General features: G+C 54.0%; 1 protein-coding gene across 1 annotated transcript in view; it reads right to left on the bottom strand.

The window, feature by feature from the left end:
• Window positions 1–24,220, bottom strand: part of NUDCD3 (NudC domain containing 3) — a 39,190-nt gene extending 14,970 nt beyond the window's left edge. Inside the window, exons 1-2 of the mRNA XM_006269367.4 lie at window positions 23,944–24,220; window positions 17,919–18,199 (exon numbers count right to left, since the gene is read on the bottom strand). Of these exons, the coding sequence (XP_006269429.1) occupies window positions 17,919–18,199; window positions 23,944–24,141 (479 nt within the window). The 5' untranslated portion in view covers window positions 24,142–24,220. The remainder of the gene's footprint in view (window positions 1–17,918; window positions 18,200–23,943) is intronic.
• Window positions 24,221–26,069: the final 1,849 nt, after the last annotated feature.

Raw genomic sequence — 26,069 nt, 5'->3', positions numbered from 1 at the left:
GTCACTGTCCTCCCTTGAGGTGCCTTCCTGAAGAGTTGCTCCCCTAGATCTTGATGCTCACCCCTGACAAACTTGTAGGAAGCTATCAAGTCACCTCTCAGTCTTCCTACTTAAACTGAACAGGCCCAGTTCCTGGAGTCTCTCCTCATACGGCCTACCCTCCATGCCCCTAATCACAAGGGTGGCCCTTCTTTGTACCTTCTTGAGCTTATCCACATCCTTCTTGAAGAGCGGTGCCCAGAACTGAACACAGTACTCCAGCTGGGGCCTCAACAACACTGAACAGAGAGGGAGAAGCACCTCCCTGGATCTACTGGCAACACATTGGCTGATGCATGCCAGAGCTCTGTTTGCCCTTCTGGCAATCTCATTGCATTGCTGGCTCACATTCATCTTCTGGTTGATCGTGACCCCCAGGTCTCGTTCACATGCTGTGCAAGTCAGCGGGCCACCACCCATTGTGTAGTTATGGTGAAAGGTCTTCCTACCCAGACGAAGAACCCTGCGCTTCTCCCTGTTAAACCTCATCTGATTGTGTTTTGCCCATAAAACCAGTCTCCCACGGTCATGATGGGCACCCATCATGACAGACTGGTGAAACTGGGGGAAGAAGGCAGGCTGCGTGCTCTGGGGTTTTCTAGGTAGCTTTTTCACCTCCATCTGGGTCTCCCTTGCTGCTTCCAAGGCATATTGCCTTCCCTGACCTGAAGGAACATGGCAAAGCAGGGCTGGAAAGGACCTCAGTCCCCTGCTCAAGGCAGGACTGTCCCCAATTCAACCCTCCTAGCTGAGCGCCTGGCCAACCTGCTCTTGAAAACTTCCAGGGATGGGATGGATACATCAGCTCTCTCAGCCACTGAAAGGAGGTAGGAAGTCCTTAAGTGGAAGACAGACAGCACCAAAAGCAACTCTGATTCACTTTTTTGGAATTGCTGGGATGGGGGTGGGGAAGGGGGGCAACATCCCAGAATGCTTTGCTCCAATGTCATTCAGGCCATAGAACAGAGATGCCCCATCTTGGCTGTCACCCTTTCTGAGACACCTTTGCTGAGTGAGGAAGTACTAGGAAGACCATCTCCTGGGAGGAAAGGGGGTCTTCAGGCTAAGGGGGTCCAGTCCCCTGGTACCCTGCCAGACAGGCAGGAGTGTTGATGCTGGAATCTAGGTTATGCTCTGGTCTCACTTGTCTTTTGCAGTTCACCTCTAAAAGAAACTCATTTCCTCCCATGGTATTTATTAGGCTTATGAAAAGAACCCAAACTACCTTGACCCAGATAGGCTTGAAACGCAGAGATCACAGAGATCTTTGGAGCCTTCCAAAGACACTTCAAGAGTCCTCACAGTCTTATCTAATGGCACAATTCAGCTTGGGGGGGGGGGAAGGGGTTAACAAACCTTTGAGTCAGGCTTTGCACAGCACAGATTGGGGGCTTGTGGCCCAGAACTGGCCTGTTTAAAGGGGAGATGCAGAAACCTGGAAAAAAACATTCCCCAAGGTTGTGGCATCTGCTGAAGCTGCCTTTTGAAAGAGTGTGGAAAGGTTTTCCATTCTGCAATGCACATGGGGATTTCTGGTCCCCTGGGATATTTATGAGGCTCTGTCCAGCAACGAAGGGAAGGGGCATTCCCTTTCCTCTCTACACTTCCTTGCTTCTTTGCTGATTTTGTGGTTGCTCCCACCCAGATGTGAGCTTTAGGGATGCAGACTCTCCCTCCCCACCCCAACCTGCTGGAGGGCAACATGGGCACGTGAGCGCTGAGAGCTGTGCCAGAGAGTGAAATCATGCCCAGAAGTGTCACCGATCAATGCTGTGGCAGAGGAGAAACCCTCAGGGGTCTGATCTGATGGCTTTGAGGCAGGAAAGGGGTAGATTTCTAACAAGAATCGATACAAGGCAGATAAGCCAGCTGGAAGGGAGATTCCCAACCTGGCGGTGTCCCTCTATAAAACCGCTGATGGGCTCCACACCCTCGTGCATTCCCATCTTGCAGTGAGGGCTTTTCCCCCTCCCCCCAGTCGTATCTAAACTTAGTGACAGCGCTAACAGGAGTTGGGAGTTATTTTAAAAATGTTTTGACACATCCCTCATCTCTCTCCGCACCAACAAGGGGCTGGGGGGAGGTGAGGACATGGGGAACCAAGGGGCAGCCAGCTCTGCCAGGGGTAGGGGAACCTGTCTCCCCCCTCTCTGCCGTGTGCACACCCACACACCGACAGGCCTGCAGCCAACGCGGGAGCGTGGGTGATTTCCAGCCCAGCCGCATCCTGGAGATTACATAAGAGATGGAGATTTGAATTCAACATTGTCACCTCAAGGGTGCTTTGAAATGTTGGGGGAGAATCTCCTGGGCTTTCAAAGGGGCTGGAGGGGGCCGGGAAGATGTCACCGGTCTCCTTAAAGCCCTGTTTTCTGGGAGGGAGAGTGGGAGCTGCTTGTTAAATGAGCATCAGGTGTGACAGAGGCAGGTCTGGGCACAGTGGCAGAGGCAGCAGCTGACTGCCATCCCCTGCTCCTAGGAAGAAGGAAGAAAGCAGCCAAGACTGGGGCTGAGATTTTGGGGATGGTGGGAGGTGTGGGTGGACAAGGGGGTACAAAGCAGTTGTGTAAAGTTGGGCTTGCCCAGCATGTTTGCCCATTGGGCCTCCATTTCCATGGAGACAGGGGGTTGGCATGGCAGCACACAACCGGCTTGCTTTGCTGGTTGGTTCCAGCTGTCAGCTTCCAAAACCGCCTACAGATTGCAGGAGTCAGTTGGGCTGGGGGGGGATATTAAAACAAAAACAAAAAAAAAGGAGAACGAGAGGATGGAAGTGCAAGGGAAGGTTTTTGGGAGGCTTCTGATGCCCTCCTCCACAATGCGGGGAGGGGAGCCATTTCAGAGGGCAAGCCAAGATGATTGTTCCCCCAGGCCCTGAGGAAAAAACACAACAGTCCTAAGCTCAGCGTCCTGGCATCATCATCAGCAGATGCAAAGCTTCCCCGCCATCCAGAGCGATGGCTGGGGCCTGTGCCTGAGGGGCCAGTGCGGCAGCCTTCCCAGCGGCTGGCACTGCCGTGTCCCACCCAAGTCTCCAGACACGATGCCATGGGGCCACATCTGTCTGGCTTCTCCCAACAGCAAGGATCTAGCCTGCAGCTGGTTGGTAATTGAGCACAAAGATGGAGCATGGGCAAACGGGGCTGGAAGGGGCCTCAGGAGATCACACTGACCCAGTGGCGACGCATACGGAGTGCACGAGGGTGCATGTGCAGCCCCTGAGTGGTGGTGCACCCCGTCAGCCAGCGTTCCCGGGCAGGGGAAGGGCAGGTGAGAGCACCGGTGCCCCCTTAGAGCGCCAGGTGGGGAGTGCGCCAGGAGAAACAGTCCCCCTGCGGCCAATCCCATCAACCTGGAAGTGCTAGCGGTGTGCCCCGAAGTGCCAGTGGTGCACTGCTGCCAGTTGCAGGTTGGCAGGATCAGCCATGGGGGACCCCCCCCCCCCCAGATCGACTGGTGACTCAGGAGGCACCATTTGCCCATGCACTGAGCCCAGCTCTCTGCTCCAGGCAGGATCACCCCTCACTAAGTCACCCCAGCTGAGGCATTCATCCAACCAGTTAGGAATAAATCCTTCTTCTACAGCAAGTAGTTACCAAGTCCCTGCTGTGCAGGGTGTCCCTCCTACCTACAGGGCCAGGATCTGTGTTCAAGTCAATTCTTCCCTTCTTTAGGCTTTTTATAAGAGTGGGGGGGCTAGTGAGGAGGGAAAGGGCATCAGGTTTAAGGCCTTCTTTGCTGCTCTCTGGCAGAAAGGCAGCCTTGGAGTTTTAGGATGTTAACAAAGCCAGGGCTCCTTTGGCTGATTTACAGCTGAACTCAGCAGCTATCAAAAGCTGCAGCTTTGCCAGAGGTCTCCTTGGAAGGGGCAGGAGGGAGAGCGGGGCGAGGACATTCCACGAGCTATTTTTAAGCCTGGCCATTTTGAATTTTAGCTGGGGGAGGGGGTCCTCTGTGCTTTGTATCTGTAACTCCCAACCTTGGGCAGGCTGTGGAGAAAGACCCCTGCTCCTAAAACACACGGCAGCACAAGCTCTGACTTGGGTCCTTGATGCTCCCACGCAAGACCTGTCCGATCACCAATGTCCACTGTCCAGGAGGTGAGGGGGACACCTGAATTTTTGCCCCTATGGTTGATGGCCTTAGGAAGGCCATGTTCCCTTTTACTGGCGCTTCCCTTCCAGCTGTCATGCTCTGGGGTTATTTGGGAATGCAGGAGCTACCTTGGTGAGCGATGCAGAGGTTACTGCCACAGGACACGCAAGCCAGCAGGAAGACGTGGCAGCCAGATAGAAGGACCATTATTACGGGGTCCCAATACATCGAGACTCCACGGCTGGCTGGAGAGGAGTCTGTGGCTCCTCCAGGCTCCCACCACTGTCATGTACCATGCTGTGGGCATGAGAGAGCCTTGCTACAGCATAGTATGTGAGCCCCAAGTGCAGCCTAGCCGTGGTATCTCTGTGTGCAGAACCTGTTTTTGGCTTTGTGCTTCTCCACTGAGAGAATGGAGCAAAGGAAACACAAGCTCATGCTGCAAATGCTGCCCCAGAGCCTAACCAAGCTGGGGAAGGAAGGAAGCTAGCTCTCTAGACATCCCAGCTCTGCAGTGATGATAGGAAAACACCAGCATTGCTCATGGTGGGAGTGGAACAGACGACACACACTGAGGCCTGGGGTGCTCTATCATGCCTTCCCCAGAGCCACACAGACTGAGCCACTCACAGAGTGACCGTGTCCTCCTGCCCTCACTGCATCCCAGAGCTGTTCCTGGGGCCCCAGGCACACAATGGTCCTTACCCTGAACAGCTCCAAGCCTCCCGAGAGAGGTTGCAATGCGGATAATGCTCAGTCACTGGTGGGTAATACATAGCGTCCACACATGAAGTCACAGAAGTATACGAAAGCAGGGCTGGAAGTCCATCTAGTCCAGCCCCCTGCTCCAGACAAGATCAGCCCTCATGAAATCCTCCCAACCTGCTCCTGGAAACTTCCAAGGATGGAGACTCTACCATGTCTCTGCGCAGCCTGTTCCAATGCTGGACCCGCCTCAGAGTCAGGCATCATCTCCAACCTGTTTCCCCTGCTACAGTTTGAGGTCATCACAGCCACAGAAAAAAGCCTGTCTCCATCCTCTCTGTCATTGCCCTTTGGGTATTTGAAGGCTGTGATCAAATCCTCCCTCAGTCTTCTCTTCTCCAGACTCAATCATCCTGGTTCTTTCAGCCTGTCCTCATCAGTCCTCCTTCTCAGGGCCCTGATCATTTTTGTCACTCTGGGCTAAACTCCTTCCAATCTGTCCACCTCCGTCTTGAAGTGTGCAGCCTAGAACTGACACAGGAGTCTAGGGGAGGCCTCCCCGGGGCCGAACAGAACAGGAGAATCATCGCCCTTGATTTGCAAGTGACGCTGCTGGTAATACAGTTCAAGAGGCTGTTGGCTTTTTTGGTGTGGGGCATAGAGCGGACATTTCATGGCACACAACACAGCCCTTTACTCAAGGCATAATGAACACACCATAGAGGAATGAAATGGTGCAGGGCAATTCTGTAAAGCCAAAAGGGAACTGAACTTACCGAGGCCTTGAGGCTAATGCCCTGAGCGCACCATCAGCACTAAAGTCCACATCTCGAAGCCCAGCTCTTGTCTGCACCCACGTAGAGCAGGGCCCCGTCCTTGGTACTAACTGACAGGGATGGGAGCTGTCCACACCGTTCTCAGCTGCCATCTGAGGCTTTCCTTAGAGACCACCCATCCAAATACCAGCCTGAACTGCCCTGCTTGGTTTATAGGGTCCCTCATATCACAACACAAAGTAATACAGCTGTTGCAGGAGGTGAGGAAGGAGATAGACCACTTCCTAATTTCACAGACACTGTGACCATAGTAACCACAGGATAACCAGGGCAAAAAGTGCCAGGAAAGGCAGCTTCTCCTGCCTTGCCAGGAGTTTGGCCTAGCCTACATTACCAGGGCCTGCCAATGGCACTCAAACAACTGTGGGTTGGCAGAGCCCTGCTCTCTGTTGGGCAGAACAGCCCCCGCTCCAAGGTGATAAGAGTTTTCTGCCCCCACCCAGCAAATGGCAGAACAAACAGGAGAATGTCCCCGTGCTTTCTGCTGGATGCCTTCCCAGAGGGCACAGCTGGGGAAGTGACATGGCATGGGCATGCCTGTACCCTGGTGGCATTTCCAAAGCACCTGCTGTTTGTCCAGACAAGTCCCTCCAGCACAGACAAGGCTTCAAGATATTAGGGGAAAGATGGTCAAACATGCTGTTTGTGATGTTTCCCCAGTGCTGCCAAGAAGAAAGATTTCTTAGCATGGCAAGTAGAAACTCACTGTAGCAGCCACTGCATCCTTATCTAACAAGGGCAAGCACCCTGGATATTTGATGCATGAACCCAAAGGCACCTAAGTCTGGAAGGTCACATCCCACAAGCCACTGGTCTGCTCCCAGACAGGTAACAAGGGCAAACAGTCACTGGGCAGCTTGGCAAGGCACAGCAGGCCCTGGCAGCTAATGGCAGTGGGCTGGGGGGAAGAACGGTGACAGCAAGCCTCAGTTTTTAAAATCAGGGGGTTGGTATGGCTCACAAGCAGTGGCTGCCTGGCTGTGGGTGGGTCTGTGTGTTCTGCCTTGCTCTATTTTTGCTTGCAATGTGTCACTTTGGGGGAGGTGAAACCTTGCAGGAGGCAGCGCTCCGAAGCAGCCGATCTGGCTTGGCGCAGAGCCGCAAGCTGGTGCCGGGCTCTGGTAACGTACAAATGTAGGCCTGCTCCCAGGTCTACACACTGTGCAGCTGGCAGGGAGAGGGGGGCAATCGACCCATCCCGGCTGAAAGTGCAGGATGCCAAGAGGTGGAAAGTGGGGAGTGAGTGCCTGGAGAATCACAGAGAAGTAAAGCTGGAAAGGGACCTTCACATCTAGTTCAACCTCCTGCCTGAGGCAGGATCAGCCCTGTCCAAACCACCCCAAACAAACCCATTGTCCAACCTCTTAGCAAAACTACTGCCTGCCCTGACACAATACCAGACATCACACCTGACCCTGCCACAGGGAAAGCAGGGGAACCACGGTGGCCAACATCCTGCTGCTATAACGGATTATTAATGTATGCTCAAGAGAACCCAGGATCCTGCTACAGAGGAGGCAAAAAACAGCCTGCCCATTCTGTACCAGTCTGACCAGGATGTCAAATTCCTTCCTGACCCCAAATGCAGCATATGGGCTGAGCCTGCGTGGAGGAGACATCCTTTGACCCCCCCACCCCGAAGCCCATCTCTAAGCTTGGCCTGTAGCTGCTGGAATGGCTCTGCAGTGACAGACAAGGGCAGCAGCAGGCAGGCATGAGGAAGTGAATGCGAAGAGTCTTCTATAACACGGAGCAGTGAGAGAGCTTGAGAGCTCAGATGATGAGCTCAGAGCTTCAATCAGGAAGCAGAAGGCTTTAATCAGGGATGCTGCAATTTGCCAATTAACCCAATGATGCCAAATGGAGGAGACTCTTGGCCTGCTTTTGATGCATTTTGCCCAGCCTATGCTTGCATGGATAATTCGTCAAAGGTGACTATGGGATTTGGATGCCCAGTGCCCAAATCCTTTAGGCAACTCTGAACATCTTAGCTGGAAGCCTTCCGCTTCCCAGTCTTTGCCTTCTTTACCAAGTCAGGCAGATAGGGATTGCACACATAGAGATGCCTAGGTCCTACACAATCAATCAGTCAAGGTCACCCCTCTGCTGGGACTTTGTCCCCAAGAGCTCCTAGAACAACACCGGGTTCAGCTAATGAAAGGCCACTGCGATCATGGTTACTTTGCCTCTTCTGAGATCCATCATAGCAGATAGTCATGAAGGATCTGACCCCAGGCTCGATCGGGTGTCTAGTGCACGTCAAATACCAGGAGCCTCATGGCATCATGCAGTGCTGAGACAGCAGTGCTGTGGCTAGCATCACACAGCAATGCTAGACCCTGCTGTGCTCCGTTGCGTGGCCTCCTCAAGAGCTTTGCTCTGGCATTAACTTTTCTGTTGTTCTCTGCCCAAAGGCGAAGGACTGAGGAAGCTTTAAGGGGAAAGCAGTGAGTCACGTGAACCCTGCACATGTTAAGGCTGATGGGAAGTGGAAGGACTGAAATGAACCACTGCGTTTGAAGGAGAATGGGATGCGAAACCTAGGTGTGACCTGAACTGGGTGACAATGGTTTGGAGACCTCAGTTGAGGAACAGAACACTAATGAACACTACGTGAACACGTCCGAGAGCAGTCTGACTGAGACACCAACCCCCAACAAGACAGCTGGATGCAGCAGACATCGTGAGATGTTAACCTAGGGAGCAATAAGAAAGCTGTGAACATGTACGGATGGAAGGACTGTACTTCTCCTCGTCTACAAAGGGGCTCTGGGTTTGACCAAAACGAGTGCAAAGGATACATTTAAGACCTCTCATCCTCTCCAAATGCTTTGGCAAGTATACGCCTTGCTGGAATATGCTTTCGTACAACCACTGAGGTTCAATGCTACTGTCATGAACCAGAGCAGCCCTCAACAAAGTCAGAATCAGGCATACCACATGGAAGTGCTGGAAAAGTCAGAATGTAAGTGCTTAGGAGTGCTTCGTATGGCCAACGGAAAGACTGGTATGAAAAGCAAAAGATCAGGATGACCCAGAAAACATGCTGTATTGACTGATGGATGCTAGGAAGTGAACAATGTCCCCTAAAGACATCGGAGTATTCAGCGAAAACTCAGATATGTCTGTGGTGAATGTGAAGGGACCTGGGACCCACTGTGGACAACACTGTGGTCTGTTGCTAAGAACTGAAGCCCTACACAATCATTAGGGGGTACAGCATCAGATGGCCCATGGACCACAAAGGGAGAGCCCAACATGACCCCCTGCTGATACTGACAGAGTCAGGGGACAACATGGTAATTCTCTATCACATGACACCCCCAGCCACAGAACTCAACCTCCTCGTCTGAGCTCAAGAAACACAAGAGGCAAACTACTTCCCCCAAGGTCAAAGCAAGTGTGTGACAGAGAAGAAAAGGAAAAGCCCACCTCCAGCCTTGAGTTTTGCCCCCTGTTCCAGGCCCTTTTGACTTGAAACTTCAAAGCAACTAAGTGGCGAGTGAGTGGGAAGACTGCAGACGATGCACCTGAAGTGCATCGGCTGGTGCAGACTGGAGACCCATGCCATGCCCAGTCAAACTGGCCAGCGCTTATTGCAATGATTGGATGTCCAAATAGAGGCCACATCTTTCTGACAGTGGCCTGGAGCCAGAGACACCCATCAAAACAATCAACCATGAGTCCCCAGATGCAGCATTGTGACAAAGGAGAGTGGGTCTGACAGGCAACAGCTGAGAAGAGCCCCAGCTCCTTGAATTCTGCTGTGGTGAAAGACGGGGCTATCTGCTCAGATGGCACGGACCCTGCTAGTCCCCTCTCCACAGCCCATGGTCACACTAGCTACAGCAGGGGTGTGAAGCACATGAGCTATGGGCCCAATTCAGCCCATGGGGTTCCTGATGGGCCCGGGAGTTTACAGCCACGGTGAGTGGAGCCTGGGGCCAGGCACAGACCTCAGAGACCTTTTGTGGCAGCTGTACTGACACTGTACCACTTGCCCTGCACTGTGGATCCGGCCTTGGGGGGCTGGGGAGACTGAGGCAACTCTGAGCTGGATGTTTCCTCTATGAACTTGGCCTGCTCTTCCCACAGCACTAGTGACTTTCCATAGGGCTGTTAACTCCCCCAGCACCAGTGGTGCTCAACCTTTCTACCCTGCAAGCTGGATGGGTCGTGCCTAGTCCAGATCCGGCCAATGGTCCCAATCCAGTACCTGGGGTGGGCTTGGTGAGGCACCATCCGACTGCATGGAGGACAGGGCACAGCCCAACTCTGATCCAGCTGTGTGGGGGAAGGGGCCTTGGGGGAGAGAGGACACGACCAGGCCCTGATCCACCCCCATGGGGGAAATGGGCCTGGAAGCCGAGTGCTAGGTGCTTAATTGGAGATCTCATGGCAGGCTTCCCTGAAAGCATGGGAGCCCACAGCTTGAAGCCTCATCAAACACCACTGCTCTGGTCCCATTTGCTAGGGGCAGCCCGGGAACCAAGCTGCTACCAGTCCTGTATTATGCAACAGATTTTAAGGGCAGAATGGCCCCCTTGTTTATAAAGCCTTCAAATGAGCTGGCTGGATCCCTCCCCTGACTGCCACCGCTCCCCCAGCTCTGGGCCTGGCAAAACCATCCAGCCTGCTCTTGGCCGGCCTACTCTGCTACTCAAGATGTAATGATTCCGGATGCTAGCAGCACTCGGCATCCAGGGGAGCTGGGCGCCACATCTCTGAGAATGTCAAGGAGTCTAACTGGCAGGAGGTCATTAGGATGTGTGCCAGCACCTCTCTCCAGAAGCTCTGAACAAGTGACTAGATGGAGCAGCCCTAGTTTGGAGCCTCTGCCAAGAGCCACCTCCTAATGCCTCCTTTGTAACCCCTCACTGCTAAAAAGAATGGCTGGAGAATTATCTGAGCTAGGTTGAACAGCGGGAGAAGCACAGAGGTGGGGAAGCTGGAGAGGCAGAGGATTCTTTGCGTAGTTCTGTCCAGGCCACATTCCTGGTACAGCACATGCTAGTTAGTTATGTATCTACTTGCACTGGGCACCTACCAGGAGAGAAGTGTGGCCACCACCAAGTCTCTGACATGCAAAGACTGACCCTGCAGCCTCCCCTTCTCACCTGAGGAGCCAGCCCAGCTCCCAGACTGACTCAGGAACCAGCCCACTCTGCCCCTACAGCATTAGGCCTTGTCTACGCTAGCAAGCTACTGAGCTGTACCTCACCACCAGAACGCTATCAGAGGCAAAATCTCCAGTGTGACCAGCACTAGGGTATTTGAATGTATAATTCAGGTTAGATGATGTGGTGGAAAGGTGTCGGAGGCCCCTCTAGGTTAAAACGAAGGCAGTGCCCTCTATCTTAACAAATGCCATTAAGGTCAGCTACAAAGTTTCTAACATCTACCTGAGAGAACCAGACAACTGAGCTGGGCAGTTGCCTAAGCCAACAGTATGTCATATGCCCATGAAAGTGGGTAGTCTTCCTACCAACTTTGACCTTTGGCCTGAAGATGCATAGTCACACTTTTAGGATCACGAGAGAGATCTTTTCCCAGTGCCTTTTCCCTACAGCCTTCACGAACCAGGAACCTTCTTCTCTCCCAACATATCCTGCCAGCTGCCTCTCTTCAGGCAGAATCTTCTCACTCTTCTGCTTTGGCTTCCCTCATTTCTGGAGCAGCTGGGCTGGCACTGCCTTGCCCAACACGGGAGTGGTTAGAACGGCGCTGCTGGCTTGTAGCAAAGCTCCGCAGCCTAGTCACCAGAGGCCTGTGCCTCGCTCCTGCTGGGAAATGTAGGTCAAAGACATGCTACTTTTAGGAGAAGGTCCCCTGGGATCTCCTTGTTCACACGACGCTGACAACCTTGGCTATGGACAAGGTTTCCCAGAGACCTGCCTGAGATAAACCTGCACCAGATTCCAGCTGAATTACCTTGACCGGGTGATCTCTGACTGGATTGAAACCCAGGGGCTTCCGGTTCCCAACCTTGCCACACAAACGCAACCTAGGCTGAATTTCACCTGCACCTGAAACTGTCATGGTGCCTGACAGGTCCTGATTCTGAGAGAGAGGGAGCTCAGGCAGGCAAGAGTACTGAGCAGGACCCCATCTTCAACCTGTCAGAAAGATGCTTTGCTTGCAGGAAGCCTTTCATGACCTCCTTTAACAACAGTCTTCCAATCAGGTAGGAAGACTGCCATTTCCCCTCACCCGCTGGTCACTGCTGCAGGGAGATGGTGGCTTCTACTGCCGGGAGCCCTGGGCAGAGCGGGAGGCAAATGAATCTGTCTGAAGGCACTGGGCCAGAGGGGACTTTCACTCAGGCAGCCCGTGGCAACAGGTAGAGGGGCAGGGGTCTCAAAGCTTGCTGTTTCTCTGCTCCAGTCCATTACAGGTCTATGGCCATGACCTGGCCGGACGTTCTCTCCTAGGGGAGCCTGCCTTAGGTGGGATCATCCCATTTGGGGAAGCCCCCTTTAGAGCTGGCCCAGCGCTGCCTAGCTGAGAGGAGGGGGGTAAGAAACTCGCAGCCTTTTGGTGGCAAATCTCAAGGCACTTCCTAGATGACCAGTCTTTGTGCGGGAAGTGGGAGACTGTCACAGCCTCCAAAGCGAAATGACGCCTTCTAGACCCCAGCCTGGCTGCCCCAATAGTCCCATTTACCCTGCCCAGCTACTGCTTAACCTGGGACTGAGCTCCCAGCTTGAGCCCCAAGTTCTGGCCCACATAGGGACCTCTGGGAGCCCCAAGGAGCTCTGCCAGAGGGAGGAAGAGAGTGGGGGCTGGCTTCCACACCCTGTCCTCAGCCACCAATGCTGTCATATGGTGGGCCTGAAATTTGCTTCCTCTAGCCCCGGCTCCCTTGACACACTGCAACACCCTTGAACACACCAGTCTGCTCTGCCAGCCTCTTTCAGGGTGTGAGGGCATCTTTCCATGAACCCCTTCCTGCCCAGATGCAATGCAGCAGAGCCACTGATCCTCCCCCCAACCTCCCTCCCACTGCCCTTGGCCTGGGGGAGCATCTCACTCCAGATGCCTTCTCTGGGCTGTGGCTGCCAGCCCCCAGAGCAAAGCTGGCACAAATGGGCCACACTCCAGAGAGCAAGGGGAACCTGAGGCTGAGGGGGCAAAAGGGTTGTGAGAGTGTGAGCTGCTCATTACAGGCTACCCCCTCAACAGCCAGGCTGGACAAGGTCCCCTCTAGTCCTATCCCCCAGTTCCAGAGAGGATCAGGCCTGAACCAAACCATTAGATGCCCTGCTCTGGGCATGTCCTTTCACAGCCTTTGAGTTGGGGCTTGTGAGAGCTCATGCTGTCTCCCTGAGTTAGTTTATAAGGTGCAAATTTTTCTCACCTTAAACTGTCCTAGGCAAGCATCCACCTAGCCTGGCGCAACCAGCCTGTAGCACGGGTGCCACAAATGGCACGGGTGGCATCTGTGTGGTAAGTGACATGAATGAGGGGACAGAGAGCACAGAAGTGGGCAGGGCAGAGGGCAGAAAGGAGAACAAGTCAGACACGGGGCACAGGGCAGGAGCAGAGAGCAAAATGGGCCAGGGGCAGAAGGCAGAAAACAGAGTGGCCAATGGGGCAGGGGAATTTCCTTTCTGCTGCTGTTTGGTCTGCTGTTATCTGCTCCTGGCTTTATCTGCTGCCTGCCTCTCCAATTTGCCATGTGCTACACACAGAGGCTGCCCATGCTGCTTACGACACCCATACTGGCTACCCCTGCCCTAGTTAATGAGGGAAGGGTCTTCAGGGCTGCAAACTGGGCTAGCAGTGGCCAGTAATGCCTTGGCCCCTTGTGAGGCTGGGAGCCGCCTGTTAAAACAGCCAGGCTACAGCTGTTCTGGAGCGCACCAGTGTGCTTACTCAGAAGCCTCTCCATGGGGCAGGGGAAGGGCCACATTCTTGTTACGGAGAGGGAAATTGAAGCACAGGGCACTGCCTTGACCAGCATCCAGGACAATGCCCCCCCTCCACCCCAAGGCTCAAACCCTTTTCACTCCTCTGCCTTACTGTACGGGTCGATGCAAGCCAACTTTTCCACGCACTGTCCCGAGGTCCTCCAAGATACCCATCAAGCTAACCAAGCCCCCAGTGGGAGCTGGAGAAACTGGGCTATGCTCTGCCCTATACTTATTCTGCCCTTGGGGGTGGGGGAGATGACTGAGGCTGGGGTTTAAAGGAGAGGGGAATAATACAGTGGCTCCAGTGCCTTCGCATGGAGATTTGCCATGGGAATTAACCCACTTGGTAAACGATTCCGACATCAACAGACAGGTCTTAATGCCAGATCCAGCAGCCAGATCCTTGTTGGGGTGGGGCCTGCAGCACCACCCAGAGGCAGAGAGTGCTCACTGCGCCATCCTTTGAGGAACTGGCCCAGGCAGGGGTTCTTGGCCCGAGCCCTGGAGCAGAGTGCAAGCTCTTCCCCTGGGCAGCATAACGGCACCAAGGGACAAGGGGGGTTCCACTGTGACCTTCTGGGGCCCGGACACAGCAAAGACCCTCAATAAAGCAGCCCCAGATTGCCCCTTCACTGGGCAGGAGTCTGGTGGAGGCAGGCTGCTAAGAGAACTTCAGACTTCAGAAATCTCCTGCCTTGGTCTTGTGACCCTGGGAAATTCCTGGGTTTGATTTGGCTCAGCCACTGCAGCAATGCTAACTACAGACCTCAAGAGGCCATGCAGGGTTCGACTCCCTTCTCCAGCCAGAATCTAACCTGCTGCAGATATGGGCCCGTCTCCATTGCCAAAGCGAGTGAGACTCCACAGATGCCTCTGGGTAACCTATTCCAGTGCCCAACCACCCTTGGACAGAACTCAGTTCTAGAGGATGCCAGACTGAGTCGCCTGTCTGGGACAGGCACCGGTGAATCTCAGACCAGCTAAGGAGCAACTAATGGATCCATGGGCTCCATGCACTGGGCACCCTAGATCCAGTGATACTGAAACAGTGTCATCCACCAAGAGAGCTTCACCAGCAGGGCCTGGGCCTAACAGCTCTGTCCCTACCCCTCTATCTAAGGTAGGTGGGGACCTGTTCTTGGCAGCTCCCCAGCAGCTTGTGGGGCAGGCTCACTTAGCAGATGCATCCTACGTGTGTCACTTTTAACACCGCTTCTCCTCGTTTCCACAAAGTCTTCTGATCTGTTCAGAGGCAGTGAAGTGTCCATGGTCCCCAGCTCCTATCCTGGCAATGAAGGGCTGAAGCCTGGGATATTGGAGCAACAGATATGGAACACAAGACAGCTGCTAGCAGGTTGGGTTTGGGCTGTGGAGGCTTCTACTTCTATGTGTTCCCCCTACCTCCACTTTAGTTTTAGAACAAAGGGGGAGGTTGAGACCTGGTGGCCCTGAGGAAGGAGGGAGACATGGACTAGATCTTCTGGCAGGGCTGAGGGGGTTCAATGAATCCTAGAGAAAAGTGGGGATGGAAGGGATATCCAGAGGTCGCATCTAGTCCCACCCTCTGCCTGAGGCAGGATCATCCCTACCTAAACCATTTCATACAAATCCAATGTCCGATCTCTTAGCAAAACTACCATCAATCCTGGCACAGCATCAGACATCACACCTGACTGCCACAAGGAAAGCAGGGGGACCATTCCAGCCAACCTTCTGCTGTTACAAAGGTTGTTAATATATGCTCAAGAGATCCCAAGTAGAGGCTGTACCCCCACTACAGAAGAAGGCAACCCACTCTCCCCCGAAGTCCTGAGCAATCTGACTAGGGGAAAAAACTCCTTCCCGACCCCAACGTAGTGTCAGTCTGAGCCTGAGCTGAGGGGCAAGACGCTCTAAATAAGAACCTCTGGGTTTGAGTCCCAGTAGAAGCATTGGCACAGCCCAGTTACCAACCCCAGCCTGGGCTGCAGCCAACACTCGGTGCCTTGGAGGGAGGCTTAAAACCCCCCTGACACATGTAGCAGAAAGTGGGGTGGAGGTGAACAGCCAGCAAAGCCAAGAAGCCTGGGAAACCTCATCACCATGCCTAGATCACCCCTGAACAGTGTCTGTCCAACCTCTCCTTGAACTCCTCCAGTGATGGAGAGCCCATAGCTCCCCTAGGCAGTCTATTCCACTGCCTCCCTGCTCTAACAGTGAAGAAGTTTTTCCTGAGATCCAATCTCCACCTACTTTGCATGAATTTTGGAGTAGGGAGAGGCACCAGATGGAGGACCCTGGAGATGAGTCTTCTGTGCCCAGCACCTGACCCTGCAGGTGATTTCACTCTAGGCTTCGTTCTGTGCCACGGGAGCCGAGATAGGAGTCACCTTCTCCCTTGCTTTTCTGGGTCCAACACGGCCATGTGCATAGAGCCCCAGGTTCCCCCCCTTAATGTGACAACTGCAATGTTTCAAGACTCCTCTTCTACACTAGCAAAGACCACCTGCTCCCCATTCTTTTATGTACTAGCTTGTCTTTCCCATCCCATGAGATCTTCCCATTAACTGGCAGCCAAAAGCCATAGTCCCCACGCTGGTTCCCCTGTGGCTGCTGAGCCCTACTGGAAGTGAGATCATAAGACTTCCCCCCCCCCACCAAACTTGTTTGCTCTGCAGTTAACAAGGAGGCAAAGCCCAGCTGCTCCATGTGCCCACAATTATCCCATGGTAAGTGAGGACTGAACTGGGATGATGGAGTCATGTTGAGAAGCTGCCTGGGGTACTGGTGGGTGCAGAGACAGTTACTGCTGAGAAGAAAGCATATGATCAAGTCCCCTGTTAAGAAAAGGTCCAGGGAAGTTCCTGGTGAAGGAGGACACATAGGTTCGTGAGTGGGTTCACCTCCAGGAGAACCTGGGGAGCTAGCTTAGGGGACATGGAGTCGTCCTGGTCCTCAGCTCAGATTCAGCATTAGCACCAGTCTCTTGTCTTGTTGCCTCTTTCCACCAGCTTCTTTGTGCCCAGCTCCCTGGTTTCTCTGATTTTTGCTGCCCTGAGCAGAAGATCAGCTTCCCTGACATACACCTCAATTTTTCAGGGGTTGATTTTTGAGAGGGGGGCGGGGGGAAAGGTGAGCTTGGTATGCCAAAAAGTACAGTATATTCAGACCTGGTCTGAGTTACTGTGCACTCACTCACACTCCCAACTCCCCTGTGGGTGCTGACCCCTACTCCAATGCCAGCAGACCAGTGCCAGACCCTACCCCGCAAACCCAAAGGCCTCTGCTCTCCCTTGGCAGCTGACAGGATATAGGTTAAGCTGCAGCACCTGGTACCACCAGCACTTCCTGGGATGTGGCTAGAATAATGCCCTACAGCAGCTGCCATCTGCTGGCAGGAGCCTCCGATTGAGAATCTGGAGGCCTGGAATTTGTGTGGTGTGTACAGCACCTAGCACCATGGGGGCTGGGGCGCCAAGGGGGGGGCTCCCACACATACCACGACAATACAAACAGACTAGTCAGGTGATGGCTCCAACACCTGTTGCTCTTGATTCCAGTCTAGATGCAAAAGAGCCCCAAACCAGCCACGCCACTGTCTCTGCAATCTCAGGGACCAGCATGGCCTGGGCAGGCCAGCCATGTCCCAGTGAATGCTACTAGTCATCTCCAATCACTCCAGATCCCAGTACAACCGTGGGAAGCCAGAAGGGTCAGGAGCAGTGCCAAGAATCCCCCAGCCCAGGTCACCCCCAGCAAAACCTCTCTGGAAAAAGAGGGGGCATCATGACTTGGTACTGCAACAAGCCCCGCTGTATCTCGAATTTCCAGGCCCTGGACAGATGAGTTCATCAGGTCTATGCCAAGCCAGATGCATGAGTAGAAGACATCACGGAGTGGGATCAGTACTTTACAGCCTTGAAGAACCTCTCAGGCCATGGAACACCATAGTACCCAGCCAGACAATGGACTCGGCATCATATGGCAGCACACCTGCCCCATGCCTGCAGCCTGGGTTGGCACAAACACCTCTGCCTTGTCTATCCAGCAAAACTAATCAAACCAGTGGAGCACGCTCCCTGGGAGGACCCCTGGGAGATGGGAACATTGTGGAAGAGCTGCTGCCATTTTCCCAGAATGCACTGGAAATAGCAGCACTAGAAGCATGAAGACACAGGTGCAACTGCAGGCAAGGCAGAGGAGAGGCTGGGTGGCCTCACCCAGGCCCCACAGACAGATACCCAGCCTGGCCAAACACACTGCCCTGGCACTATGCAGGTGGGCCCTCTGGGCTAGACCCAGCTCAGACTGCAGGCAGCAGGGAGCATGGGCCCGTAGTGCACGGACTTACATGGGGAGCTGCGGTGGCTGGGGCTCTGTGGGGACCATGGCTCCGGGAAGCTCAGAGGCTGCAGTGCTGGTGGCTGTCTCAGCTGTCTCCTCTGGGATGCAGGGCCCCTGCTTGGGGGACAAGGCCTGCTCAGCCGTGGACTCAATCTCAACCTCTTGTGCAGCTGGGGGCACCTTGGTCCTCTCGGCTGCTGCCTCCTCCTCCTCCTTCATTTTCTCCTCCATCTCCCGCTGGCGCCTCTCGTCATCCTGCTGAGCCATGTGCTCAAAGGCTTTGAATGCCTGGAAGAGATAGAGCAAGTCATACTGGAGCCAGGAAGGGAATAAGTCCCACTTCCCTGGGAAAAACCATGGGTAATGGGAGGATCTTTCCCTAGACCTGCATCTCCTGCCTCTGCCCAGATGCCAGGCCTCACTGAGGACACAAGCTTCCAGCCAGCCCAGTGCTGGGCCTTTCAGTGGGATGGAGGCCTGGGTAAGCTGTTAATTCTTACTCCCACCATGTTCTGCTATTAGCCCTCAGAGAGATGAATATGGAGGGAAGCTGTGCATTTGGGGGCAAAGATATCTCAGCTCCACTCCAGGGCGGCCCCACAGAAGTTCTCTGCAGTTCTGACAGAGCCCCCTTGAGTTTTCTGGCTGGTCTGAGGTATGGGGATGGGGTGGGGTGGGGAATGGGATGTGAAAGGACCCTACACCAGGAACCTCTGGCCAGGATTTCCCAAGGGAACTCTGGGTGCTGGTGGCTGGATTCTGTGTGACCCCTTTAAACCCCGCCTCAGCTGGTGCATTATGAAGGATCTGGCCAGATCTTCCCACAATGCATTGGAACAGATGGCACTCGGGGCTCCCAGTGCCAAGCTCTCCCTTGGAAGGAGCCCTAAGAAAACTGGCACCTTGGCTCCCACTGTCCCACAGCTGAGGGTGCTAGTCTTGGGTAGGAAGCTAGTGACTGGGATCACACAAGATGCTGAGCAGAAGCAGCGAGCTTGGACCCTGGCCATGACACATGACAGCTGTCAGCTTAGACAGCAGTGGCCTGTCCAGTCTCCCGGCAGCTCCAGGGGACAGCAAGGAGCCTAGCACCACGAGCAGGGAGGGTACACGGGTAACGTACTGCTAGAGATATGCCAGGCACTCCCATCTGCTGGCAGGGCCAAGGGGCTCTGGGAACACAGCCAAGAATGCAGGCTGCGGGCCCTTCTCAATTGCTGTATTTACTGGCCTACCACCCGCTCTCCAAGACGTCGCCTCCTCGTTCTGGGGATGCAAAAACGAAGGGTGGGGGGAGGGTATACTTTTTTCCTTTTAACCCAACTGCTTGGAACCATTTTGTGGGGGGAAAATGGGGGCCTGCTATGTGAGGGAAACAGTAAGCCTGCCACAGGATGCTGTCTGGAGCTGCGTGGAGGCAGCAGAAGCTCCTCAGAGGCTCGAGGGCATCTCTGTATCTGTAGCCTCCAGCGTATTCCAGGGGCTGGCACCACCCCTAGCCTAAGCTACAGGAGTCCCAGGGGCTGCTCTACCTTATGGCACCTGCCTAGATTCCCAAGGAGGGAGGTGGCAACAACAGGCCCCCTGCTTCAGTTCTGTGCCAGGGCATTCCCCAAGTAGATTTCATAGACATTAGGGCTGGAAAGGACCTCAGAAGATCATTGAATCCAGCCCCCTGCCCCAGGGGCAGGAAGTCAGCTGGGGTCAGAGGATCCCAGCAAGATAAACATCCAAATTTCTCTTGAAGGTGTTCAATGTAGGTGCTTGAACCACTTCTGATTGCAGGCTATTCCAGACCTTGGGGGCTCTGACAGTAAAGAAATTCTTCCTTATGTCCAGCCTGAAATGGTCTTGCAGTAGTTTATAACCGTTCAACCTCGTCATCCCTTGGGGCACTCTGGTGAACAAACATTCCCCCAGATACTGGTATCTATGAAATCTACTTGGGGAACGCCCTGGCACAGAACTGAAGCAGGGGGCCTGTTGTTGCCACTAAGTACCAAGGCAATGCCCAGCTGCAAGCCCCGCAGACCTCATCACCATGTCAAGAGCTGTGCTGTACGGAGACCTGGGGCAGTAGCTGGGAGAGGTACAGGAGTGACAGTCTAAGCTTTCAGCCAACTCTGAGGCTGTGATTGTATAAATCAGTGTCTGTGCCAGTGTGGGAGGTTTATGCTTTAGTGCAAACTCCAGGCTAAAGGGGCTGTGTTTATCTCCCCCTCAGTAACACCAGCTTGCCTCTGCCTCTCCCTGCTGTGACTCAGTGCCAGCTGAAGATCAGCATGTGCATGGAATACTTCATTCCCCTTTTCTTCCGGCTTCAATGTAAGAAGAAACCCTTCTGGGGCCTGCCGTGTGCCCCAACCCCTCAGCAAACACAAATTGAAACTAAGCAGCAGCCACTGCAAAATAAGTCATTAAGATCCTTTTTACTAGGGACAAGTTTTGAGTAGAAGAGCCAGAAATACAACTCCTGGCACAGCTTCTTCCCTGCCCATAACGACAAGCTCCAGCTAGAATCCTTTCATTACTGGCTTTTACGACACCAGGCACATTTCTTTGGGGCTGCATAAATTATCCCTCAACCCAGCTGAAGCTACTGACATCTCACTAACTGTGTATGACACAAACATGACTTGAAGATCTATAATCATAGAAAAATGAGGGCTGGAAGGGACCTCAGGAGGTCATCTAGTCCAGCATTTCTCAACCTGTGGGTTGTGACCCAAAAGTGTGTCACAAGAATAGATGAAAGGGTCATGAACACACTTTAAAAAAATTGATCAACAAACTTTAAAAATGGTTTCTCCTTTAAAGAGAAAAACGTTGGACACTAGTGGCTTTTCCTTTGAAGGCTGTCAGAGTTCCAGCCTGCAAGGAGCTGGTTGGGGTACCTCCTGCCCCTCATACCGGGGGGCTGGGGCCTGGGGTGCGGGACAGTGGGTTGGCACTGGCCACAAGTGGGTCCTGGTAAAAAAAGGTTGAAAACCACTGATCTAGTCCAACCACCTGCTCAAAGGAGGACCATCCCCAAGTATCTCATGCCAGCTAAGGCTTTACCTATCCGTGTCTTCAAAACCTTAAGGGGTGGAGACTCCATAATCTCTTTGGGTAACCTGCTCCAGTGCTTTACTGGCCTCCTAGTGTGAAAGTTTTTCCTAATATCTAACCTCAACTTTCTTTGCTGCAACTTGAGACAATTGCTCCTTGTTCTGTCATCTGCCACCACTGAGAACAGTCCAGTTCTGTCCTCTTTGAACCCCACTTCAGGGAGTTGAAAGCTGTTATTAAATCCCCCCTCAGTTTTCTCTTCTCCAGACTAAATAAGCTCAGTTCCCTCAGTCTCTCATCATAAGATATGTGCCCCAGCCTCCTCACCATTTTTGTTGTCCTCCACTGAACTCTCTCCAATTTGTCTCCAACCTTTCAGTAGTGGGGGCCCCAAAACTGGACACAGAACTCACCAGTGCTGAATAGAGGGGAACAATCACTTCCCTCAATCTGCTGGCGATGCTACTACTAATGCCATTTGTCTTCTTTGTAACAACGGGACACTACTTACTTAAATTCAGCTTATTGTCTGCTGTAACCTACAGGTCCTTTTCTGCAGATCTGTTTAGCCAGTTAGTCCCCTGGCTGTAGCGGTGCATGGGATTGTTCTGTCCTGAGTGGAGGACTTTGCATTTGTCCTTATTGAACTTCACAAGATTCCTTTTGGCCCAATCCTCCAATTTGCCTAGGTCTCGCTGAATCCTAGCTCTACTATTCCTTACAGGTGATGAAGATGTAAGTGACTGGGTATTTAAGCACGAAACAACTGGAACAGGAAGACCTTAAATCAGCCAGTGCTTCCCCTAACACCCTGGTCACATCAACCACTGGGCTGCCTTTGGGATGAAACTTTGCTTGGAAAGTTTCAAACATCATGCAGGTGTCACCCAAGGAAATAGACCGAGACATCCACAACAAATCACAGAAAAGCAGGGGCGAAAGGAACCTCCACAGGTCACATCTAGTCCCACTCACTGCCTAAGGCAGAATCATCCCTGTTCAAACTAACCTAGACAAATCCACCATCTATGTTATGCCCACTGCCTAGTAAGATTGAGGCACCCTACTCCTGTCTGCTTTGGGGGTCTCTAGTAACACTGAAGCAGGCAGGGGAGTGGTGTCAGGTTGCAGTCCACCTTGACCCGACCCTGCGTGGTGCCTCCCAAAAACAGAAGTGTGTGGGGCAAGTGGAACATTTATGTTTCTGGGAGGGGTGCAAGGGTGGGTGACTGTGTAGGGAGGAGGGGAGATGAGGAGAGCTGTGGCATGAGTGGACTCCCCTGGCTGCTCTAAGCTTCACAGAGACCTCAAGGAGGCAGGAGAGCATACTAGCTTGGCTGGGCAGAAGGTACCTGGGGACCTTTATCTGCCCTGAAAGAGCTCTCATAGCACCCCAGGTGCTATGTCACCCAGCTGAGAAGCACTGGGTCAGAATCAGGACACAACATGGGAAATTTGGAGGAAGACTCTACTTGTGCCTCCTACCCATCTGTGGCGATATCTAGTTGCTTTTCTCTCTGATGCGTTTTAAGAGTAATTTGCATTTGCCTGGGGGTTTGGATCAGGTGACCCCTGCCAACCCCAGGGCTCCAGCATCTACCTGGTCCTTTGAGTCTCGTGGTAAATCATGATTACTGCAGTCTCCTCTCTGCAAGCACCTCAACTCTCCCCTTCAGCACATCCAAACCACTGCTGTCAATCCCCCTCCAACACCTCTCCCTAGACTTGACTGCCACGACACCTGTCATCTTCCTCCAATCCCTACCAAAACCATCCTGCCAAGGGGAATGCTTTTGTACCAACCTAGCTGCAGCCAGATACCATGGGGTGGGTGAGACAGTTGCCATGCTGGCCAGCACAGAGCATACTCTCAATGTAAAGCAACTGGAGCAATCAATTGCCCTCAATAGATTCCACGTGCAACATTTCCACTTGGATTCCCAGGCACAGATTCAATGCATGTGTTCAGTCATTTCACTCATGTGGGAACCCCACTGTAAGCAATGCAAGTGCTGATCTGGGAGCTGTCTCCCACAGCATTTTTACCAGTTTTCCCTGAGTAGGATGCTCAGGATGCAGCTGGAGAAGTTACCTGGTTGTGTTGGCAGCAAAAACGACTTGAAGAATGTGGCGGGGAAAAGGAATAAATGCAGTCACTGGGTATAAACGACAGGATCAGAAGGAAGCAGGGTTGGAAGGAATTTCATAAGGTCCGTAATTACAGAGTACAACACACAATAACAAACACACGCTCGTTACCTGCCTGATGACAGGTTCTGCTGATGTTGTGTGACCCATATAGTGCATTTGCATACAGGGCAAGGGCAGCTGATGACACCTACACAAGCCCTAGGGCTGACAGTGCTGTGAATACTGTTCCCCAAGACCTGCCCGGCCTGCCCCTGCCAACTCCTGTCTGCTGTGTGGGTCTCAAGCTGGCCACGCTGGATATTTTGGCAATGGGGGCAGCTGGGAGAAGGGAGGTTAAGGGCCCTGGTACCAGCCTTTAGACAAGATATGATTGTTCTGACTCATGAGACAGCTCATGACTCTGCCGTTTGCTGTGCCAGGCTGGAAAGAAATTAGATACGCTCCCTCCTTTTACTGCTACACCTGTCAGGGGGTTTCTAAACCTTCTTAAGGCTCAGAAGCACTGGGCGCTTGGCTGCAGCCTGGGCTGGGGATGGCGCTGTGCCAACGGTCCTGCTGGGACCAAACCTGTGTCGGGGGCGACTGTGTCATGCGTTCAGGGGAGGGAATCTGGATTCACCTGGGCTGGTTTGGTCAGGGCTGATCCTGCCTCAGGCTGGGGGCTGGACTGGATGGGCCCTCCTGACGTCTCTCCAAGACACCCCTCTGTGACCCTATGAGGTCATCAGTAGGTTTCAAGCCACCCTTCTGTGACCCTATGGGGGGGCCGGGGGAAGGAGGCAGGCGCGAGTCATCGCTAGGTGCCAGGGCTGGCAGGGGCCGGGGGTTACCTGTCCGACCATGGCGCGCGCGGCGCCGGGCGGGAAGCCGAGCCGGTCGGTGGGCCGGCGCAGCAGGCGGTAGAAGTCGGTGCGGCGGTAAAGGAAGCCGAAGAGCACGTGCAGGAACTGGCGCACGCCGCCCGCGTGCTGCAGGATGCCGAGCAGCGCCTGGTCGTACGCGTCGGTCAGCGCCGCGCCCGGCTCCATGGCAACGGCGACGGCGGCTCCCGCGGCCCGGCGCTTCCGGTCCGCCCGGGCACGCGCCCAATGGCTGCCCCGCAACACCCGCACTTCCGGCCGTGCGGCGCTCCACTTCCGGTAGGTGGAACCCTTTCTTCACCCTAAGCCGTCCCCCCCCTTATTTCCGGCTCACCCCGGTCCCTTAACAAATGGCTTCCCCCACTTCCGGTCTCCCAGGCCCCCTCACCCAATGGTTGTTTCAAGTTCCTTACCCAGTGGTATCCCTCCACTTCCGGTCTCCCCTGTTCCTCACCTAATGGTTCCTCCAATTCCGGTCACTTCCAGTCCCTTGCCCGAGTTTCCTCCAGCTTCCGCCCCGTTAAGTGCTCCGGCCATCCCTGAGCGGGCGCGGCGGCGGCGGGGGGTGATGGTACGGGTCCAACCATAGTGGGCATAGTGTGAAACATTTGCTGCCTGATCCAGGGTTACCGTATTTACAGTTTCAAAAAAGACGTGTGTGTGTGTGTGTGTGTGTGTGGGGGGGGGTGTTATATGATTGTAGGGGGCAGCGATATCCCCTCATTCCCAAGCCACAGCCCCCAGCCCTGCTGCTGCCCCTCGCTCCCAACTTGCAGACCCCTGGCACAATCTGTGCCCTGCATTTGCAGCTCATAGTCCACCGCCGCCCTGGTGCCACTCGCTCCCAAACCACAGCCCTGCTGGTGCCACTCACTCTTGACCTGCAGCCCCCTGCTCCCCGCAGCCCTGCAAGCATCTCACCAGTGAGCACAGGCACTGGTGCAGCTCTGCCACCTGGCTCTGCGCTGCCCCTCCCCAGCTCTCTTCCACCACTGGAGGAGCAGGTGCCGCGTGGGGGCAGGTTGGGGAGGGATGCTTCCATGCTAAGCTAAGCAGAGAAAGGAGGGCTCAGAGGCTGCAAAAAGCCCAAATTTTGGATGTTTGTTGATGTTTAAAAAAAAACCCTGGATGGAGATGGGAGGACCCAAAAAGAGGACGTGTCCAGGAAAACCTAAACATATGGTAACCCTCATTTGTCCTGACTACAGCAATGGGCATGCAGGTTGGAAATCCCTGGGCAGGGTGTGCCTACATGGGAGCCTCAGGGTATGACCTGGCCACCACAGATGGATGCACAGACACGTGGGTGAAGGGATGCAGCCCGCCCTGCCCTTTGGCCAGATCTTCCCCATGACCTTGGCAGCACCCAGTCCCCTGCAGGAGGCCAGGTCCCCCCCGGCACCATGATGAAGCCGCTTTGTGACACCCTGACGGCTGGTGGGCTCAGCCCCTGCAGTCCCTGGCAACATGGGATGCTGGAACCCGGGAGACAGATGCCACCAGCCTGTGATAGCAGGGAGGGAACTCGGTGTCGCTCCGGTGCAAGGAGCTGGACTGCAAGACCCGTGCCTCCACCAGATGCCTCTTCTTGCCTTGTCTCAGTCCTGCTCTGTGCCTGGCCAGAGGCTGATTGTGCTGTCCCCGTGGTTCTCACTGTGGGGTCTGCAGCATGTAGAGGGATCCCTGAGACCCTCTCCAGGGTGTCATGTTGTCTTAGCACAGCTAGGGTTGCCAACACCAATGCCTGAGTTGCAAGAGAAACTCAGGGATTTCACACAGGAATCCAGAGTGGCCAGCCCCGCTCCTGCCCCGCCGAGGGCTGGCGGAGTTCTTTGCCACACGAGAATGATTGGCTCTATAGAAGTTGTCAACCTTTTTTCTACCAGAACCCATTTGTAAACATTGATAGCCAGTCCTGACTCGGTGCCCCTCACTCCCAACCTGCTGGCTCCCACTCCCAGTGTGTGGGGCAAGGGAGGGGGGCATGGGGGGCCCCAACCAGCCCCTTGCAGGCTGGAACTCTGTCAGCCTGAGAGGGAAAGCCCACAGATTCCCAAGTTTTTCTCCTTGAAAGGAGAATCCATTTTTAAAGTTTG

The sequence above is a fragment of the Alligator mississippiensis genome, chromosome 7 (genome assembly GCF_030867095.1).
Source record: "Alligator mississippiensis isolate rAllMis1 chromosome 7, rAllMis1, whole genome shotgun sequence".
Taxonomy (NCBI): Eukaryota; Metazoa; Chordata; order Crocodylia; family Alligatoridae; genus Alligator; species Alligator mississippiensis.
This window is presented reverse-complemented; position numbering and strand designations above follow the sequence as displayed.